Raw genomic sequence first — 19,704 nt, 5'->3', positions numbered from 1 at the left:
CATAGCAAAATGATTCACATGAGTAAATTTAGTTATTATTCATAGAATTGCTAGAAATAAAAGGATAACCAAAAAAAATAACTGTTACTTGACCTTTTTTCCAGCAATTTTTTTTTTATTTTTTTTTTTTATTTTTTATTTTTTTTAAATTTTTTTTTTCAACGTTTTTTATTTTTATTTTTGGGACAGAGAGAGACAGAGCATGAACGGGGGAGGGGCAGAGAGAGAGGGAGACACAGAATCGGAAACAGGCTCCAGGCTCCGAGCCATCAGCCCAGAGCCCGACGCGGGGCTCGAACTCACGGACCGCGAGATCGTGACCCGGCTGAAGTCGGACGCTTAACCGACTGCGCCACCCAGGCGCCCCAGCAATTTTTAAATTGTACATATTAACAGTTTGATAGATTTGTATTTTTATTCATACGCAATTATGTCATATGTGAATGACAATTTTACTTCCTCCTTTCCAATCTTTATAAATCTTTTATTTCTTTTCCTTGTCTTATTATACTAGCCAGCACCTCCAATAAAATGTTAAAAAAAAAAATGGTGATAATGAACACACTTGCTTTGTTCCTGAACTTGGATGGATGGAGGGAAGCATTAAATATTTAATCAATAAGTATGATGTTAGATGTAGGACTTTTATAGGCACAAAAATCCCTTCTATTCCTATTTTAATGAGTTTATCATGAAAGGGTGTTAAATTTTGTCAAATTATTTTTATGTGTCTGTTAAGAAGATCACAATAGTTTTTTTTTGTTCCGTTACAGTGTTGAGTTATAGTAATCAATTTTGAATATTAAGCTACCTTACATTCCTAGAATAAACCTTACATTTCATGATATATTACAATTTTTATACATCATGGGATTCAGTTTGTTAATATTTAAGATTTGTATATTTGTTTATGGTATCTCTTTTTTTATAATGGCTGTGTTGGGCTCTAACCTTATAAAACAAGTGGGGATGTTTTCCTTTCTTTTCTATTTTCTGGGAAAGTTTGTGTTAAGAATGGTAATATTTCTTCCTTTAGTATGTGGAAGAATTTATCAGTGAAGCCAAATGAGCCAGGCATTTTTCCCTGCAGAGGTTTTAAATTAAGGATTCCATTTTCTTTCTTTCTTTCTTTTTTTAATGTTTTATTTTATATTTGAGAGACAGAGGGAGAGAGAGGGAGAGAGAGAGAGAGAGAGAGAGAGAGAGAGAGAACATGAGCAGGGGAGGGGCATAGAGAGGGAGACACAGAATCTGAAGCAGGCTCCAGGCTCTGAGCTGTCAGCACAGAGGCCGACGCAGGACTTGAACTCATGAGCAGTGAGATCATGACCTGAGCCAAAGTTGGATGCTTAACCAACTGAGCCACCCAAGCGCCCCAAGGATTCCATTTTCTTAACAGATACTGGACTATTCAGATTACCTAATTCTTCCTATATTGGTTTTGTTAAGACGTTCTTCAAAGAATTTGTTCACTTCATCTAAACTGCACAAGGTATTTTTAAAATATTCTTGTTGTTTTACTATCTATAAGAGGGGCTGCCCTGCCTGGCTTAGTCAGTAGAGCATGCAACTCTTGATCTCAGGGTTGTAAATTTAAGCCCCACGTCGTTGAGTGTACAGATTACTTAAAAATACAATCTTAAAAAAGAAAAAGAAAAAGAAATATAGTGATACCCCTTCTCCATTCATCGTACTGTGCATCTGTGTTTACCTGCATACCTACCTATTTTGTGAGCAGTTAGGAAAAAATGAATCTAAGGCTCTATCAATTTTACCAATCTTTTTTTTTTAAATCAGCTCTTGGCATTTTTAATTTTCTCTATTATATATTTTGTTTCACTGATTTCTGGTAATACCTTGAAGATGATGATGATGATGATGTTCGCAGTTAAATCTATCCACTAAGTTCATAATTCAATTATTGTGTATTAGTTGTAAACCTGCCATTTATTTAACAGTTTTGTTTTCTGGAGGAATTGTCAAGCTTTTTCTGTTGTTTTCTAAGCATATAACAACAAGGTAATTTTAAAGTCTGCATCTGATAATTCCATTTCCCAGATTCCCTATGGGGAGTCTGTTTATATTGGTTGTTATTTCTCTTGATTTTCGATGTTATCTTATTTCCTCATGTAGCCGGTATGATGATGATTTATAAATAGTTGGAGCAGCTTTAGGTTTACAGAAAAATTTAACAGGAAGTATAGAGTTCCCACATAGTCCCCCCTTTCACAGTTTCCTCTATATTATTAACATCTTACATGGGTGTGGTACATTTATTAAAATTAATGAGCCAATTTTGAAACATTATTATGAACTAAAGTCCACAGTTGACATTAAGTTTCACTCTTTGTGTTGTACAGTTCTACAGGGTTTTTTCCCAAATGCATGATGTCATGTATCCACTATTATGATATTATACTGAGTAGTTTCACAGCCCTACAAAACTTCCTGTTCTCTACCTATTCATCCCTACTCCCACAACCCCTGGCAACCATTGGCATTTTTTTCTGTCTCCATAGTTTTGCCTTTTCCAGAATGTCATATAGTATATAGGAATTATACAGTATATAGTCTTTTCAGACTGGTTTCCTTCATTTAGCAATATGTGCTTAAGATTCTGCCATATCTTTGCATGGCTTGACAGCTCATTTCTTTTTATCACTAAATAAAAATATCCATTATATGGATGTAGCACAGTCTTTTTTTTTAATCCATTCATCTACTGAAGAACATCTTGCTTACTTCCAAGTTTCTGTGTTTTTGTGTGTGTGTGAACATAAGTTTTCGACACATTTGAATAAATATCCAGGAGCATGATTACCAGATGGTGTGATTTGACTAAGTCTACCTTTGTAAGAAACTACCAGAGTGTATTCCAAAATGGCTGTACCATGTTCCGATTCCACACAACGAAGGAGAGCTCCTATTTGTTCCATATCTTTGCAGGATTTGGTACAGTCAGTGTTTCAGATTTTAGCCATTCTAATAGGTATGTAGTGATATTTTTATTATTTATTATATTTTATTTATTTATGCCTATTTTACATTTTTTGTTATATATTTAAAAACTGTGGAAATAAAGTCTATAATGTTGTTTTCCCTTAAAGTAGATTTACATTTGTTTCTTGCAGGCAGCTACAAACACTAACAATTTGGGTAGATTTAATCTGATTATAAGGACTGACATTATCTAAAGCTACACTTCAATACTTGCAAGGGCCAGGCTATTTTTTCATTCTTAGTCTAAACATAAATCCCTCCCCTTCAGTGTCCCAACCCAAAGCACTAGCATACTTGGATCTGAGATCCTCTCTCCGGCAGATTCTGAATTCCAATTTTTGTTCCCCAAGCTCTGTGAAGTTGTCAAAAGCTTTGCTTCACTTCTCAGCCTCTCAACTCCCTCTTCTAGAATCAGCAGTTTCCTCTAAGGAAAAAGCAACCTCACATGCCATGCTCACCTCTCTCAATTTCTCACCTCTCCAGGAGCTTGGCCTCCTAATTCTTCACTGCCTTCCATGGAGATATTTTTTTAAAAATACTTTGTCTGATTCTTCTAGTTTTCATATGGAGAGTTGACCCACATATTTCCTAGTTTGTCATTATCAAAAGCATATGCTCCTTTTAGGTATTTTAGTTCAATTAGTAGCATTTTTTTTTAAGTTTATTTATTTTGAGAGAGAGAGAGAGAGAGTAAAAGTGGGGCAGGGATGGGGAGAGAGAGAGAATCCCAAGCAGGTTCCACACTGACAGTGTGAACACGGAGCTTGAACTCAAGAACTGTGAGATAATGACCTGAGCCAAAATCAAGAGTAAAATGCTTAACTGACTGAGCCACCCAGGCACCCCAGTAGACATTTTACAGATGGAAATGCTTAATATTTCATTACTGTATGATTGTATAAACTTGCAATCTTAAAATCTGGTTGTTTTTCTCCATTTTTATTGTTCATTTAAACTGTAATACAAAATTTTTTATTTCATCACCAAATCTTAATCAAGTATATACACACACATACATATATACACACACAGAGTGCACATTTAATTGGGCCCTATATTAACTATAAGTAATTCAAAATATAGGGACTTCTGAAGGGAATTCCAGTCAATAAGTACCAAATCATGAGAAAGGGCTTTGTAGAATGGATAAGAAATGAAATAGGGAAACTGTGTACTACTACAGGGATGTGGATTTGCCTGAAGGTTCTCCAGCAAGGGACTGATAAGTAAAAGACATTGTTTTGAGAAGTCTGATACAGCATCAGTGTATGTGACAGACTCCAAAGTTTGCCTCTTACAAGGCACATCTGGAGATAAGCTTGAAGACAGGGTTCAGGACAATGCTGTCCTCATCCTCATCTCTGTAAAACAACCAACCATGTACTGAGCACTTTCAAGTTGCCAGGAAATAGCTAGAATGCAGTAAAAACACTGGCTGGTTAGTTGACTAAAAGACCCAATGAATGCCTTAGCCTCTCTCTCTATAATCATTTCTTTGCATACATTCTCATTACCTTGACCCAAGTCTCCCTCTTCTTCAAACTCACCTGGAAAAACTCAGACGCTTATTAAATACAACTAGACTGCATGCCTGGACCTATGCAACTAAATGAAGTCGGCAAACACACACACAACTGTGCACTGTGTTACCTGACAGTCCTTCTAATTTCCCTCATCTAATCACTCTCCCAAACTCTTACATTCCTTCACAACTTATTATGTCTCCTCAGATCTCTGACACCTGCACTCTTCACAATCTGAGCCAAAGACCCAGATTCTTTTTTGCACTGAGAAAACTGTAGCATCAGGAGAAAATTTCCACACATCTATCGATTTATCAGAAATTTATAAACATATATTTTGCCTTTTTTCCAGGTATAATAGATACACTGTATTCTTACGCCTTCCACCTCTGAATTGCTGCTAAAGAATATTATCCCACTCAGAGCCTGGAGCCTGCTTCCCATTCTGTGTCTCCCTCTCTCTCTGCCCCTTCCCCGTTCATGCTCTGTCTCTCTCTGTCCCAAAAATAAATAAAAAACGTTGAAAAAAAATTAAAAAAAAAAAAAAAAGAATATTATCCCTGCAAGTGCCCCCTTTCTTCTGCATCATCAATTTTCCCCTGCTACTGAATCACTCTATAATTCACCCCACCCTTAAAAGAACTCTTTGATCTCACAACCCTCCCTAGCAATCACCCCAGTTCCCTGTTCTTTACAACAAAATCCCTTAGACAAACTCTATCTTCCACTTCAATCTGGCTTGTATTCCTTCTATTCCACACAAACAACTCTTGACAAGCCACCAACAATCACTAAAAAGCCAAATGAATTCCTAGTCTTCATATTGCTATTTTATCATCTTATTCTCAATGTCATTCGATACAGTTGATCTTTCTTGAAGCACTTTTCTTCACTTGGCATCCAGTACCTTCTTGGTTCTCCTACCATCCTGGCCAGTCCTTCTCAGTTTCCTCCTTTTCTTCTCAACTTCAAAATTCCTCAAAGTTCAATCCTCACTCTTCCTTTACTTTCTAGGTGACCTCATTTAATCCCTTTGCTTTCAATACCATTTATGTGATGATGGCTCCCAAGTCTTTATTTCTAGTCCAGTCTTCCTCCCTGAACTCCTGATTCATGTATCCACCAGACTACTGAACATTTCCTGTGGAAGTCTAATTGGGTATCTCAAAGAGTTAACATGTCCAACAAAAGCATCTTTATTTTACTGCCAAACCTGTTCCTTCTAAAGTTTTTCCCACTCTATTTTAACTAAGCACTCATACTCAACATCTTAGGCATCTTTGATTTGTATTTTTCCTGCCCGACAACTATTGTAAACTCTACTTTAAAAATATATACAGAATCTGATCACCATTCCACAACAAGTTCTCTATTCCAAGTCACCATCATCTTTCACCCTGGACTACTAAAAAGTGGTCTTCCCGAGTCCTCTTTGTCTCTCTACACAACAGCCAGAGGGTCTTCTAAAATATAATGCAGATTATATTATTTTTCAATTTAGAACTCTCCAGTGTGTTCCCATCACATTCAGAATAAAAACCAAAGAATAAAAACGTCATCAGGCCTCACTACTTCTCTCCATTCCAGCTACCTAGTTCTCTCTCCTTGTATTCCTTCAACATACCAAGCAGACTTCTGCCTCTCTCTCTCACTTGCTATTCTGTCTGGAACATTATCCCCCCATATATAAAACATGGTATTCCCCTTCCTTTTCTTCAGGTCTCTGCTCATTCATTGTTACCTTAATCAGAGAAATCTTCCCTTATTACCTATTTAAAAGGCATTCTCTTTAGTTTTCTCCTTAGCACACATCTCCACCTGACAAATACTAGTTTCTTTACTCTGTCACCCACCCACTACAATGTAAGCTCCTCAGCACAGTCTCTATTTCTGTATTCCAGTGAACAAAACTACCTGGTACATAGTAGACTCTCAATGAATTTGTTGAATATGGCTAAATGAATACAGTGAAACCTTGCAGAAGATACAGCCTCAGCTAGGACGTTAGCAACAGGAATAAAAAGAAATGAGGTGAGGGAAAAAAATGCAAGACACATTGTAAAGAAAGAATTCACAGGCCCTCGTGACTGTACTGGGTTGAAGAGTGTCTCCCAAATATTCATGTCCCTGGAGAACCTCAGAATGTGACTATGATATAAAAAGAAATTTATTTGGGGCTCCTGGGTTACTCAGTCGGTTAAGCATCCGACTTCAGCTCAGGTCATGATCTCACGGTTTGCGGGTTTGAGCCCCATGTCCAGCTCTGTGCTGACGGCTCAAAGCCTGGAGCCTGCTTCAGATTCTATGTCTCCCTCTCTCTCTGCCCCTCCCCTCCTCACACTCTGTCTCTCTCTCTCTCTCTCTCTCTCATAAGTAAATGAACATGAAAAATAAAAAAAAAAAAAATTTATATGGTCTTTGTCCTGGGTTTCTAGCACAGACCTCCTAAAATCCTTGGAATTTCCTGAGTGACAGGCATGTCTTTTGTTATTCATAACCAGCGTTTTCAATCATACCTGCATTTATGCTAATGAGGTAACTTCTGGTCCGGGCCCCTAAAAAACTCAAAATGGGGTTGTCATGCGAAAGACCAAGTGATAAAAGAGTGGGAACTTTCAGCCGCATCCCCCTACTCCCCATTCTCCACTTCTCAGAGGAAAGGGGGACTGGAGATGGATCTCTATAAAAACTTTTCAACAAGACCCAGAAGTACCCAGATTAGTGAACACATTGATTAGCTAGGAGGATGGTACATTCAGAGGGCATGGAGTTTCCATGCTTCCCCTTCCATACCTTGCCCTATGCACCTCTTCCATTTGGCTGTTCTTGAGTTGTGTCCTTTATAATAAACTAGTAAACGTAAGTAAAATGTTTTTCTGGGTTCAGTGAGCTATTCCAGAAAATCATCAAACCTGAGGAGGGGGTCATGGGAACCCCCAATTGATAGCCAGTTGGTCAGAAGTACAAGTGGCCTGGGACCTGGCATCTGACATCGGGCAGTCTTGTGAGACTGAACCCTTTAACTTGTGGAATCTGATGTAGTGTCAGAATTAAACTGCACCGCTGGACACCCACCTAGCTGGTGTCCAGAGAATTAGAAAATTGGCTGTTGGTAAAACACTCCAGAGTGACCTTACCTAGAAAAAGGGTCTTTACAGATATAATCAAGTTAAGATGAGGTTATACTGGATTAAGTACCCCTAAATCCAATATGACTGGTATCCTTATGAAAAGAGGGAAATGTGGACTCAGAGACAAGACACACAGGGAGAACACCAGATGAAGACAGGCACAGAATGAAGTGATTTGCCTACAACCCAAAGAACACCAGGGAATGCTAGCATCCACCAGCAGCTAGGAGAGAAGTGTGGAACAGATCCAGCCTTTGGAAGGAGCATGGTCCTAGGGGCATCTTGATTTTAGACTTCTGACCTCTAGGATTATGAGATAATACCTCTCTGATGTTTTAAGCCACATAATTTGCAGTAATTTGTTACAGCAGCCCTCAGAAACCAATAGAGTGATTGCCTACATCTGAGGGAAGGGAGCCCTCGGGGTCAATCAGAGGTTTGAAGCCTAAGTGATAGGAAGAATGACATGCTACTGAAAGAGATGAAGAGTTCAGAGGGGACACTGGCTGTAAGGAATGATTTCAATTTTGACTTTAGCAGTCCAATGCCATCACAGGATTGCCAAGTGGATGCCTTGGTGTTAAAAATATTCCAACACAAAGGAGCAATAGAAAAATCAAAAGAACACTAATACAAGAACCCAACCTGGGATTCCCCTTTTACCACCTTCTAGCCAAATTCAACGAACTCTTCAGTAATCATACTAACCAACCATTTGTCTTGGATACCTTTCTTTTCCAGTGGCTTCTACAACACCACACTGTAGCTTCCACCTCTATGACCATTCCTCTACTAAATCCAGTTCTTCTTTCTAAGTCAATTCGATTCTTAGTCCTTTTATTCCTCAATCATCTTCAAAATCTCAAGTGTCTAATTCTTTACCTCTAATCTGAATTACTGCTCCCCATGGTGTACATTCCATTATTTCTAGTTATTTACACAGCACCTTCACCTAAGAGTCTAGGACACGAGTCCAGGGATGCACTGTCATACTTCAGATCTGACACGTGTTTAGTAGAATATACCTTCTCTTTCTACTCAACTGACACGTGTTCTTCACTCCATTACAACTCCATTTGTATACTCTCACAGCTAAAACATGTCATATTTTCCCTTTCTTCTTTAGCACCATATCCTGTAAATCTTCTCCTTCAGAATAATTCTAAAGAGTCACCTTTCATCTTCATTCCTCTATCACAAGCCAAAATTCCACGCTTCTTACCTCATTTTATCACAAGAGCTTCCTAACTGGCCTCCCTGTCTTCAGGCTTTCTTTGCTCTGACGCTCTTCTCAAACTTTAGGGTCTATACAGATCACCTGGGAGTGACTATTAGTATTGTTTAGGTATTGCATGTTATCTTCTCCAACTAGATCATATGGTCATCAAAGGCAGGAATTAATCATGGCTTCTATTTTCCTCTAAGTGTATAATAGAATGCTAGGCCACCCAACATATTCAATAGACACTTTAGAAGTTTAAGACTACGGTTCATGTCTTTTCCAAAAAACATTCATAACCATAATTTAACCAAGAATAATTTCAGAGAGATGTACCTTAGAATAAAAATAACAAGTTGTCATCTCAAGTGCCTTAAAAGGAAAAGGACAACTCACTGTGCTCAAACCAAGAGATCTCTCTTCTTACTCACACTTCAACAATGTATAGAGAAAAATATACACAGAAGCCAACAATCACAGAAGGGCATCCTAACTCAAGATACCTGGTCAAGTTCTTCCAAACAAATCAACAAAGTAAAATATCATTACACAAAGATTCTATCTAAAAAGACTTAACAGAAATGACATAAGCTTTGTGCATAGGAGGTTGGAGCTGTAAAGAAACACACTCAGACGGCAATGAGGCATCTTTTCTAGCCTGGGGAAAAAAATAAAGCTGCCACTCTCCAGTTATAAGAACCACTCACAGGAAAGCAACTCTAAAGGATTATGATTTCTGCTCTAGAGTTAATATTTTGTGACTTGCTTTAAGTCTTACAACATAAGCAAGTTATGATTTTTGTCACTTAAAGAACCTAACAAGTCTATTGCACTCCTATGAATTATATTTATATAATCCTAGAGCCAAATTTTTCATATAGAAGCATTATCTTTAACTAGAATGGAAAGAGTCTGACTTAAAGAAATTCACTTCATAGCGATTATTCTGCCACGAGAAGTAAGACTCATATGGGTACAATGAAGAGAAAAGCAGTCAAGTATTCGGGAAATTGGGAAATTAAAAGAGTAACAGCGCAGAGAGAACAAAGGATTAAGAACAGAAAGATGTAAATTTTAGTCATGGCACTGAATCTTACTAGTCAAGTAATCTTGGCTACCTACCACTTCAGTTTCCTAATCTGTAAAAACTATCTGAATGCTAAAATTCCTGAGCCCTAAAATTATATGTACTCACAGATTTTTTATAGTATTTCTATGCCACATATATTGTCTATTTTTCTACTTTAATTGATGTAAAGTTGTAAGCCTCTAGGGAAGTGTCCCACGCGGTAAGACAGCTCTGGGTCATAACTACTCACTGAATTGAGCTTAACAATTTCCTATGACTGCAAATCATAACCCACAGGTCACATTTTCAAAAGAGACATGGATATTCCCGATGTTCACACCCATCATTTGGCAGGTATTTCAATAGGAAAAAATTCACCCCAGGTCACAATACTGATGAAAGGCTGTCTTGCAGATTTCTTAAATTATCACCTCTTCCCTTCTTACTAGTATCTATGATTAGCTGGTAATCTCTCTCACCACTGGATGTCACTTTTGCTCCAACAGAAGTCAACCCAAACTAACCTCAATAGTAATTAGAATCTGGTTTCTATGATGCATAACTCTAAAACCTTAACATAAACATTTCTCTGTGAAAGATAAAATCAGTTCTTATAATTTCTACTGATTTTTGGCTAAAATCTGGCTTCAGATGCTTCTAGGCTTCAAACAGTGCTAGGAACCATAAGTGAAATTTCTAAGATCATCCCAAGCCATAAAACACTTCACTGAAATTCCACCAATACCCATGCACCGCTCAGTACTTGTATGGCCAGAAAGAAAGAGAAGCAGCACACATAGGAGGAAATACAAACAAAGACAGTGTTTATATTCAAGTATAAAACACTGAGATTCCCTTTTCTAATCTCAATGTTACACTACTTCCAGCATTGAGAAGAGAAAAGCAATATTCAGAAATCAAGAAAGTGGGAAAGCAATGACTTGGAGACTTCTCGTACTGTCACTCCAACTATCAGGATGCATTTGGCAGTTATATCCAATAACCATAAATAGGTGTCTAGGAACTGTGTCTTTGGTTTCCAAATTCAGAATATGTAAATGATATACAGTTCTCTTCTCTTATGCAAATATGAAAAGCTAAGCTTTCCAATAAACCCACAGACATTAAGATACTAGTGTGCCTTGGGGCGCCTGGGTGGCGCAGTCGGTTGAGCGTCTGACTTCAGCCAGGTCACGATCTCGCGGTCCGGGAGTTCGAGCCCCGCGTCAGGCTCTGGGCTGATGGCTCAGAGCCTGGAGCCTGTTTCCGATTCTGTGTCTCCCTCTCTCTCTGCCCCTCCCCCGTTCATGCTCTGTCTCTCTCTGTCCCAAAAATAAACGTTGAAAAAAAAAATTTTTTTTTAAAAAATAAAAAATAAAAAATAAAAAAAGATACTAGTGTGCCTATGAGAAGTGCCCTACTCTCATCTCAGATGTTCTCATCTTCCCAAAACAAATGCCATTGCTAAATGAACTTATCATATGGGGACATAGTAAATCATTTATGGTACTTTTATGCTACTCCTCACCCCCAGCTCCATGCACACACCAAATCTTGTTGAAAATAAGTACTGAATCACTGCCACCATGAGTCATGGTTACTGATGGGGCCATGCTACATTCCTTGGGTTTGCTGAAGTAGGAAAGAAGTTGTAAACCACTGACTTAGATGAATCATCTGATTACATTATATCCATGACGCTCTGAACTATTTCCAAGAAAACATATGGAGAAAATATGCCTACAAAGGTGAAACTTAAAAAAGACCACAGCTGGGGCATCTGGGTGGCTCAGAGGGTTAAGCATCTGACTCTTGATTTCAGCTCAGGTCATGATCTCACAGTTTGTGAGATCCTGGGATACTCTCTCTCCCTGTCTTTCTCCTGCCCCGTGATTTCTCTCTCTTTCTCAAAATAAACAAATAAACATTTCAAAAAAATAAGATCACAGCTGCGGTAACTATCATGGCTACTACAGAAGTCAGGGGGAAGCCTAGTTTCTCCTGCTAGGGCAAGGAGATACCCACTCCTATATTCCTGAGTTGGAAATAAAAAATCATTTTAGCCAAAAAAAAAAATGTTACAAGTATTAGTTAAGCACAGTTGAAACAAACCTAATCATCCTGTAAATTTAAGTGCAGAATGAGTTAATAACTAAGACTTATAAGGGCTGGTCTAGAAACTTTATCAATGAAAAAACACTGTGGGAAAATGCATGACAGCTCTGAAAAACCGACTTGAGCACAAAATTTAGAAATAAACCTGTTGAACAGTTTGCATTTTCCCAATTTATCCCTGCAAGGTTGACAGCAAAATGTCATGTTTAAATATCAAATTAAACATACACTAAAATCTCAGTTTTAATTACATTTTATTCTCCCAGAATAGTTAATTATGTTTTACTCTATAGAAATCACTTTAATAAGAACCACTTGCCTTTTTCTGGGCAATTGCAGCTCGCTGCAGTTTTTCTTTAGCTTGATTATACTTTTCTTCTCTGTCAGTGAGACGTTCCTGAAATTTATGCTTTTCTTCCAACCACTGTATCTGTTTCTCTTCCAAAGTCCTGTCAAAAGAATGTATGCAAAACACAGACGGTAACTCTTAAGATTAAATAGACATTATCCCAAGTAGAATCAAACGCTGTACCTGCTTCACCACATGCTTAATTATCCAACTACAGGCACTCTTGCATGGCCAAGTATTTGCTTATACTGAGTACTTCTCTGAGTACTGAGTAAATGGTACTCAGTACCATTACTGAGTACTTCTTCTGAGCCAGATGCTGTGCTTAGAACAGTGTGTGTACTATGTTATCTATTCTTCACAATAACCCCTTGAGTTAGGGACTACTATCATCTCCATTTTATAGATGAGAAAACTAAAGCCTAGAGAGCAGTTAATGAATTTGCTTAAAGACTTACACCTAGTTAACAGCAAGACCAACACTTGATAACTAGCTTTGAATCATGATAACCACCATGCTATAAAAACTAGGTCTAGCATGGGTGATGGGTACTAAGGAGGACACTTGTTGTGATACGCACTGGGTATATGTAAGTGATAAGTCACTAAATTCTACACCTGAAACTAATATTACACTATATGTTAACTAACTAGAATTTAAATAAAAACTTGAAACATTAAAAAAAAAAAAAACTGGGTCTAATAAAGCTGGTTAAAAATCAACCTAGGTATCAAGTCTTAATGCAGGATGTTTTCAGACTAGACTAAAATTCATATAATGATATTTTAAGGTACCAAAACAACCTACATCTTTAAAGCTCTTCTGCACACTTTGCATAATTTTTAGTATCATTACTATATATAGGCAGTACAAATGAGATTTATAAATCCTGAGACATCAGATTATGTGCCTAAGGTCATATAGACTTTAAGTGTTTTAGCTGGGACCAAAATCATGTTCAACTGACACGTCATCCAGCTATTTTCTGCCATGTAATCTTATGAATAACATTCAGAAACCAATGATCAATTACTTAAATTTGCTAGCTAAGTTGTCATTAGAATGCTTTTTGTCTTAGAATTTTAAGTGCATTTTAATCAAACACTTCAGGTTCCAAGATATAAATTTCCATTTTTTTGCAAAATAATTTGGACCCTATGGAATGTCACAACACATTATGGACAAATAACTTGCTTACTTTCTTTTCTTGAAATTCAACTGCATGTGTGAAACCACAGACAGTCTTAAAATATGAAATAATGAGACACTGAAGGGAGAAAATTTTATTTGGCAAAGTAGCCTTCAGAAGAGAAAATCTGAAAAGAATTATGTTTTGTAGATTCAAACAAAAATATAATACTAACATGAAGACAAAGCAAATACAAAATAGCAGTTTTCTATCATATCTAAACAAAATTTTCCAGAGAATGTAAGATCTTGAACATCACAAAAATCATCTCCTTGCCAGTTTACTATATACACTGTCTACTAGTAATAAATTTCAAGACCAAAAAATATAAACAAATAAATGAGCTTTTCAAAGGGAAAATCCAACGTATTATAGTTCTAATTCTAGGAAGTAAGTTTTGCATATCACAAAATTTCTTTCTGTTCTCTGGCATTCAGAAGAATAATTTAGATATTTGGAGTAAAAAATGTATTAATGTATTGGTTTACTCAATGAATAAAGAAGGGTTTCTTTGACGGTTTTCAAAAGAACACGGTGGACAGGCAGAATTTGTTAAAAAAAAAAAAAAAAAGTCTTCTGCCCTAAATGCCCCCTTTTTTAAACAATTCAAGAGTCCATAAAGGTCATTCTCTAGAAATAGAAAGTACATTACCTAATGCCATTGTATACTGTCAAAGGGTATTTGTAACTAGCTCCCAAAACACATTCAACATTAGAATCGTCATTAAAAGAACTACATATAACATAGCAGAAAGAAGAAATAGTTTGTACATAAAAAAGAGCAAACTCTACCTTTCAACTTCTAGTTGTGCTTTCTCAGCTTGGCTTCTTAAATTTCGGCATTCCTGTTTTAACCTCTCTACCATTTCCTTCAGTATTTGGTTTGAATTCAGCAACTCATTCTCGGACTGTCCAAGTGAGGTCACTTGGATCTGCAAACTACTGATTTGCTTAAAAGAGAAGAAAGAGAAACATACAGCCACGTATGCAATAACGAACGTATGGGAGAGGCACAGGATTGTAAGCATCTTCCTTCACAAATCCTCCACCCAACTGATTTGTCCTAAGGACACCCGGAAATTAAATGATAAACCGCAGCAGCATTAGGATCCAATAGCATAGTATCATTGCCTAATATAACCAGAGTCTATCAAGAACCCTATTCCTCAATCCACTAAGTCCTCTCCTCTTCCTCCCAAAATAAGCAGACCAGATGAGCTACTGGGAGTAGGGAAAAGGATTGTAAGAAGGGGAGAGTAGGGAAGTGAGAAAGGAGAATGCAACCATTAGAAAGTCTCCACTGAACTTCCTCTACCTCCTAGGAAAGAACAGGTTTTAAAAGCTCATCAGCTGGGAAAGCTGCTAAGGGAATCTGTTCTCCCATTCCCATGTACCCTATGATCAGCAACTCTTCCGGGAGTTCTGCTTTCTAAATAGTTTGGAATCATTAATACAGAAAGGATCACTCTTACATTGTTTGTTTTTTTTTTTTTGTTTTTTTACATTTATTTATTTATTTTTGGGACAGAGAGAGACAGAGCATGAACGGGGGAGGGGCAGAGAGAGAGGGAGACACAGAATCGGAAACAGGCTCCAGGCTCTGAGCCATCAGCCCAGAGCCTGACGCGGGGCTCGAACTCCTGGACCGCAAGATCGTGACCTGGCTGAAGTCGGACGCTTAACCAACTGCGCCACCCAGGTGCCCCTCTTACATTGTTTTTAACTGGTTTCTAAGCATTCCATATACCCAGTGTTGGGTGGAAGAGAGATATTCTAAGAAACCTAATGAATGGCAAGGCTTCCTTGGCCTCTAGAGCCATTTATCAAACCATGAAATGTCACTCATGCTTTTTCTCCATCCTAATGTACTTTTATCTGGGAGTACATTTTCTCATGAAAAGTAACTAATTATCTAGTTAAAAATTAACAGGCTAGGAAGACAAATGGTGATTTTTAGTTATATCCAAATAATCTTCATTTGGAACACAGTTATACCTACTTCCTCCACGAGCAATTTTACTCTTTTTTGGGGGCGGGGTGGGGAGCACAAGAGTGTACACACAAGTGGGGAGGAGCAGAGAGAGAGAGAGAGAGAATATTCCAAGCAGGCTCCACGCTCAATGCAGAGCCTGACGTGGGGCTCAATCTCATGACCCTGAGATCATGATCTGAGCCTAAATCAAGAGTTGGTCACTTAACTGACTGAGACACCCAGGCACCCTCATTTTGCAAATTAACAAATCTTCATTTTCTTTCACCTTTTCTTACCTCTTAGCCATTCTCTCAGAGGAGCTGGAAGCACAGAATCAAGAGACTGAAGAGTCAAAAGAAACCAGATTCTTTAGGCAATAAATTAAATAATTCCAGCCCTTCCTGGTGGTAGCAAAGCCAAATAAGACAGGACTGTATACAACCAAAGAACAACTGACCAAATAAAGTAAAATGATATGTCTCAGATTTCTACTTTAGAATAAATTTCTCCAGGAAGAGCTACTCAGTCTTTATTTAATTGGAGTTATAAAAATTAAATCTGTAATACAATTGATTGAACAAGTAACCCTCAAAGAACTTAATATTTCTCCACATCTAACAAATGACAGCCCAATGCCAATGATACTAGATCACTTCTCTCAGAGTATCAAACACTATGTCCTCCTAGGTGAGACTTAGAAACCACAATTGCATATGCAAAGCAATGCCAGCTAGCTTGCAAGGATAAATCCTAAAAATGGAATCCTCTTTACTTCATAACTTTAAACAAAAAAGAAAATGGAATCCAGGAAAGAACACTCTTCCATGTTTTGCCCATATAAGTTTTTCTTAAACCCAAATAACTTCAATTAAAATATAAATTTCCTTCCATAAATACAACTCTTAGATTTCACATTTCACAGGGATATAATAAGAAATAGTTCATAGAATAAGCAATATAAAGTTACAAGTCAATCCCACAAGGAATTTAAAATCTAGATGATCTTTCTAATCAATTTTTAAATTCAGAATATTAAAGTAGTGTTCCTTAAACTATAATTTAAAAAAATTCATTATGGGTGACAGCATATAAAGACCTCAAGAAAAACAGCAGTTAGCAAAACCAGCTTACTAACTAGAGCTTAAAGAGGTTTAAACAATTTTATCTTCATCTATCAACCTCACCAACACATATCAATGTAATGATTATATTTTCAGAATACTGATATAGAAAATTCCAAAAGATTCAAACAACACACAAACAACCCAAGTACCCATCCACAGATGAATGGATAAAGAAGGTGTGGTATATACACAAGACGGACTATTACTCAACCATAAAAAATTTTGGACAAAATCTTGCCATCTGCAACAACATGGATGAATCCAGAAGGTACAAGGCTAAGTGAAATAAGTCAGAGAAAGACAAATATCATACAATTTCACTCATATGTGGAATTTGAGAAACAAAACAAAGAAAAAAAAGAGAAAACCAGACGCTTAAATACAGAGAACAAATTGGTAGTTGCCAGAGGGGAGATGGGTGAAACAGATAAAGAGGATTAAGAGTATACTTAGAGTGATGAGCACTGAGTAATGTACAGAATTGTTGAATGATTTTACTGTACACCTGAAACTAACTGAACACTGTAGGTTAATTATACTTCAATAAAAAACCCCAAAACTTACACACATACACACTCAAAATACAGATTTAAAGAAGCACTTAAAAAAATAAAAGCAAGGCGCGCCTGGGTGGCTCAGTCAAGCGTCCAACTTTGGCTCAGGTCAGAGATCCCCCAGTTTGGGAGTTCGAGCCCCACGTCGGGCTCTGTGCTGACAGCTCAGAGTCTGGAGCCCGCTTCGGATTCTGTGCCTTGCTCTCTCTCTGCCCCTCCCCTGCTCACACTCTGTCTCTCTCTGTCTCAAAAATAAATAAAACATTAAAAATAAAAATAAAAAAATAAAAGCAAAATGTTTGCTAAAATCATTACCTGTTTCAGGTCAGCATTTTCATTTTTTTCTTTCTCTGCATTTTCAATATTCACAATTTGTTGCTGAAGTTTTAACCTAAAAATGACAACCCAACAAACACATTTATTAAGAAACCATAGTTCCTATATTTCAATGAATTAGACAATCATTTTAGAGTACCCGTATTGACACCAGGTGTTGTGCTTGTTAAGTGGCAGATAAAAGTTTGATAAAGATTTTGACTTCAGGAAGGTGTGTTCACATGTAACTAAGATGTATCAAATTTCTGCTTTTACTGTGGAAAAATCTACAAACTTCTGGCATAGAGAAGATGAGAAATCAAGTAGGTCTAGGAAGACGAGACTACATACATGGAGATGTAAATTTGATGGGTATGATTTTGATAAACGCGGGGAACAACCTGAACAGCCTTTGGTGGGAGAGCGCATAACGTGTCACTAAGGCATCAGAAAGTGGTCTAGTGCGGGCAAAGCCATGTCTGTGATCACACAGCTTACACAATGCTTTCACCCACACTGCTACCTCACTTTCACTTACCAGACTTGGAGCTCCTAAATGTATCTCTAATGCCTATTAAGTCTCCCTGTTTTTAACTGCAGTAATTTCTCACAATAACTCCATGAAAGTAAGCAAAGTCATCTTTATTATTTCAATTTTATAGATAAAGAGATTGAGGCTCAGGCCCAAATCACATAGCTACCAAGCAGCCAAATGAAGACAGGACCCAGGTCTTCTAACCCAAGTAAGGGTTCTTCTCCTACTTATTATGCTGCAATTTTACTGATTTAAGTTGAAAATTTATAAGAAAACTATCTAGTACAGGACACCATAGTGTATTCTATAAAATATATTATGAGTTTTCATCCCTGAGATGAATGCTTATACAATGTGTGTCCTTTTCAAAGGAATGATACATTTTTAACCAGAACCTTAAAACATAGAGCATCTCTGGTAACCAAATAACTAACCTCATAAGAAAGACTTTATGCTAATAGGATAGGCCAATATGTGATAGGATATGCCCTCGACTGCTCCCTTTTTAAAATCCCTCAAACATTTACCTCAAATATAATTCATTTGGCATTTATTATTTACACTTTGGCATTATTAGCATGTCTTATCAACCCAGGTAGAAGTGCTTATTGGAAAGATGACATTCGCAAGAGCCTAAGGCTGTGCTTGAAATGTTAACAAGAATTCAATAAATATTTGTTGATGGAATGAATGAACCAACCCAAATCCTGGGTTAGACACTTAAATGTCTAAGATGACTGGACAATATGACACGGAAGAAACCGTAAGACCCAATGCTTCCTAAGATATTTACATACAAATGCTAGAGACAACGGATCTAAAGGAAAGGGGAGTCTTGCTCTTACTTTGCTCCTTTAACAGTACCAGTCATACTCTTGTTTCATAATTTCAGCTACATTTTTACTCTCCGAAACTTTCTCTGCATCTCACCCTTAAATGTTTATGGATGTCATTAACTTGGTGCTTCTAGGTCACAGAGTTAATAAAGATTTCTTTCTAAAAATCATGAAGACAGAAACAGAGGAGAAAACACTGTGGGTCTTAGCTCAGGTCCAGAGTTAAAAAGTTAGGTCCCAAGTAAATCTTAGCTCTGGTCAAGATTTTGAATACACCTGGTAACAGGAAGAAACAAGATCCTGTTAAGAAAGCAATGTGGTCTGAATGCTTTCTAAATAAGTTACGTAGGTATGAAAGGAAACAATGCCCTACAAACAAAAATCGAAGCCAAAGACTATCATGAAAACATGAAAAGTAAGAACATCATGATGGTAGACTGTAAGAGGTGACAAAGTCTTCTTCAGTTCACTTCGCTAGAGTTGTGCAGTGTTAGAATCTACAACCCATATGGCAGTTTTTTAGAAGAAAATTAGTCCACAATTTAAGATCATTACCATTAGGATTGTAAGGGATTATGGAATTTAACATAAATAAAAATTAATAGAGATGATCAGGGTCTAGAAATACATTCAGTGGTCTTAACCTCAGTAACAAAAGAGTTCAGTACAAATTATTTCAAAATGCAATGCTGCAGACTTAGGAATAAAGTACAGTACCTCTTTTGATGAGAAAGTTTTGACTATTTAAGGTAGGTCACAACAAATCAAAAGA

General features: G+C 37.2%; 1 protein-coding gene across 10 annotated transcripts in view; it reads right to left on the bottom strand.

The window, feature by feature from the left end:
* Positions 1-19,704, bottom strand: part of CEP83 (centrosomal protein 83) — a 124,072-nt gene that overhangs the window by 7,060 nt on the left and 97,308 nt on the right. For all 10 annotated transcript variants that reach the window (XM_086712652.1, XM_086712645.1, XM_086712649.1 and 7 more), the window contains 3 exons: positions 17,562-17,637; positions 14,389-14,546; positions 12,377-12,506 (listed from right to left, as the gene is read on the bottom strand). In XM_086712652.1, coding sequence (XP_086568778.1) covers positions 12,377-12,506; positions 14,389-14,546; positions 17,562-17,637 — 364 coding nt within the window. The remainder of the gene's footprint in view (positions 1-12,376; positions 12,507-14,388; positions 14,547-17,561; positions 17,638-19,704) is intronic.

This window comes from Puma concolor, chromosome B4, assembly GCF_028749965.1.
Source record: "Puma concolor isolate L17-30 chromosome B4, mPumCon1.1.hap2, whole genome shotgun sequence".
Classification (NCBI taxonomy): Eukaryota; Metazoa; Chordata; class Mammalia; order Carnivora; family Felidae; genus Puma; species Puma concolor.
This window is presented reverse-complemented; position numbering and strand designations above follow the sequence as displayed.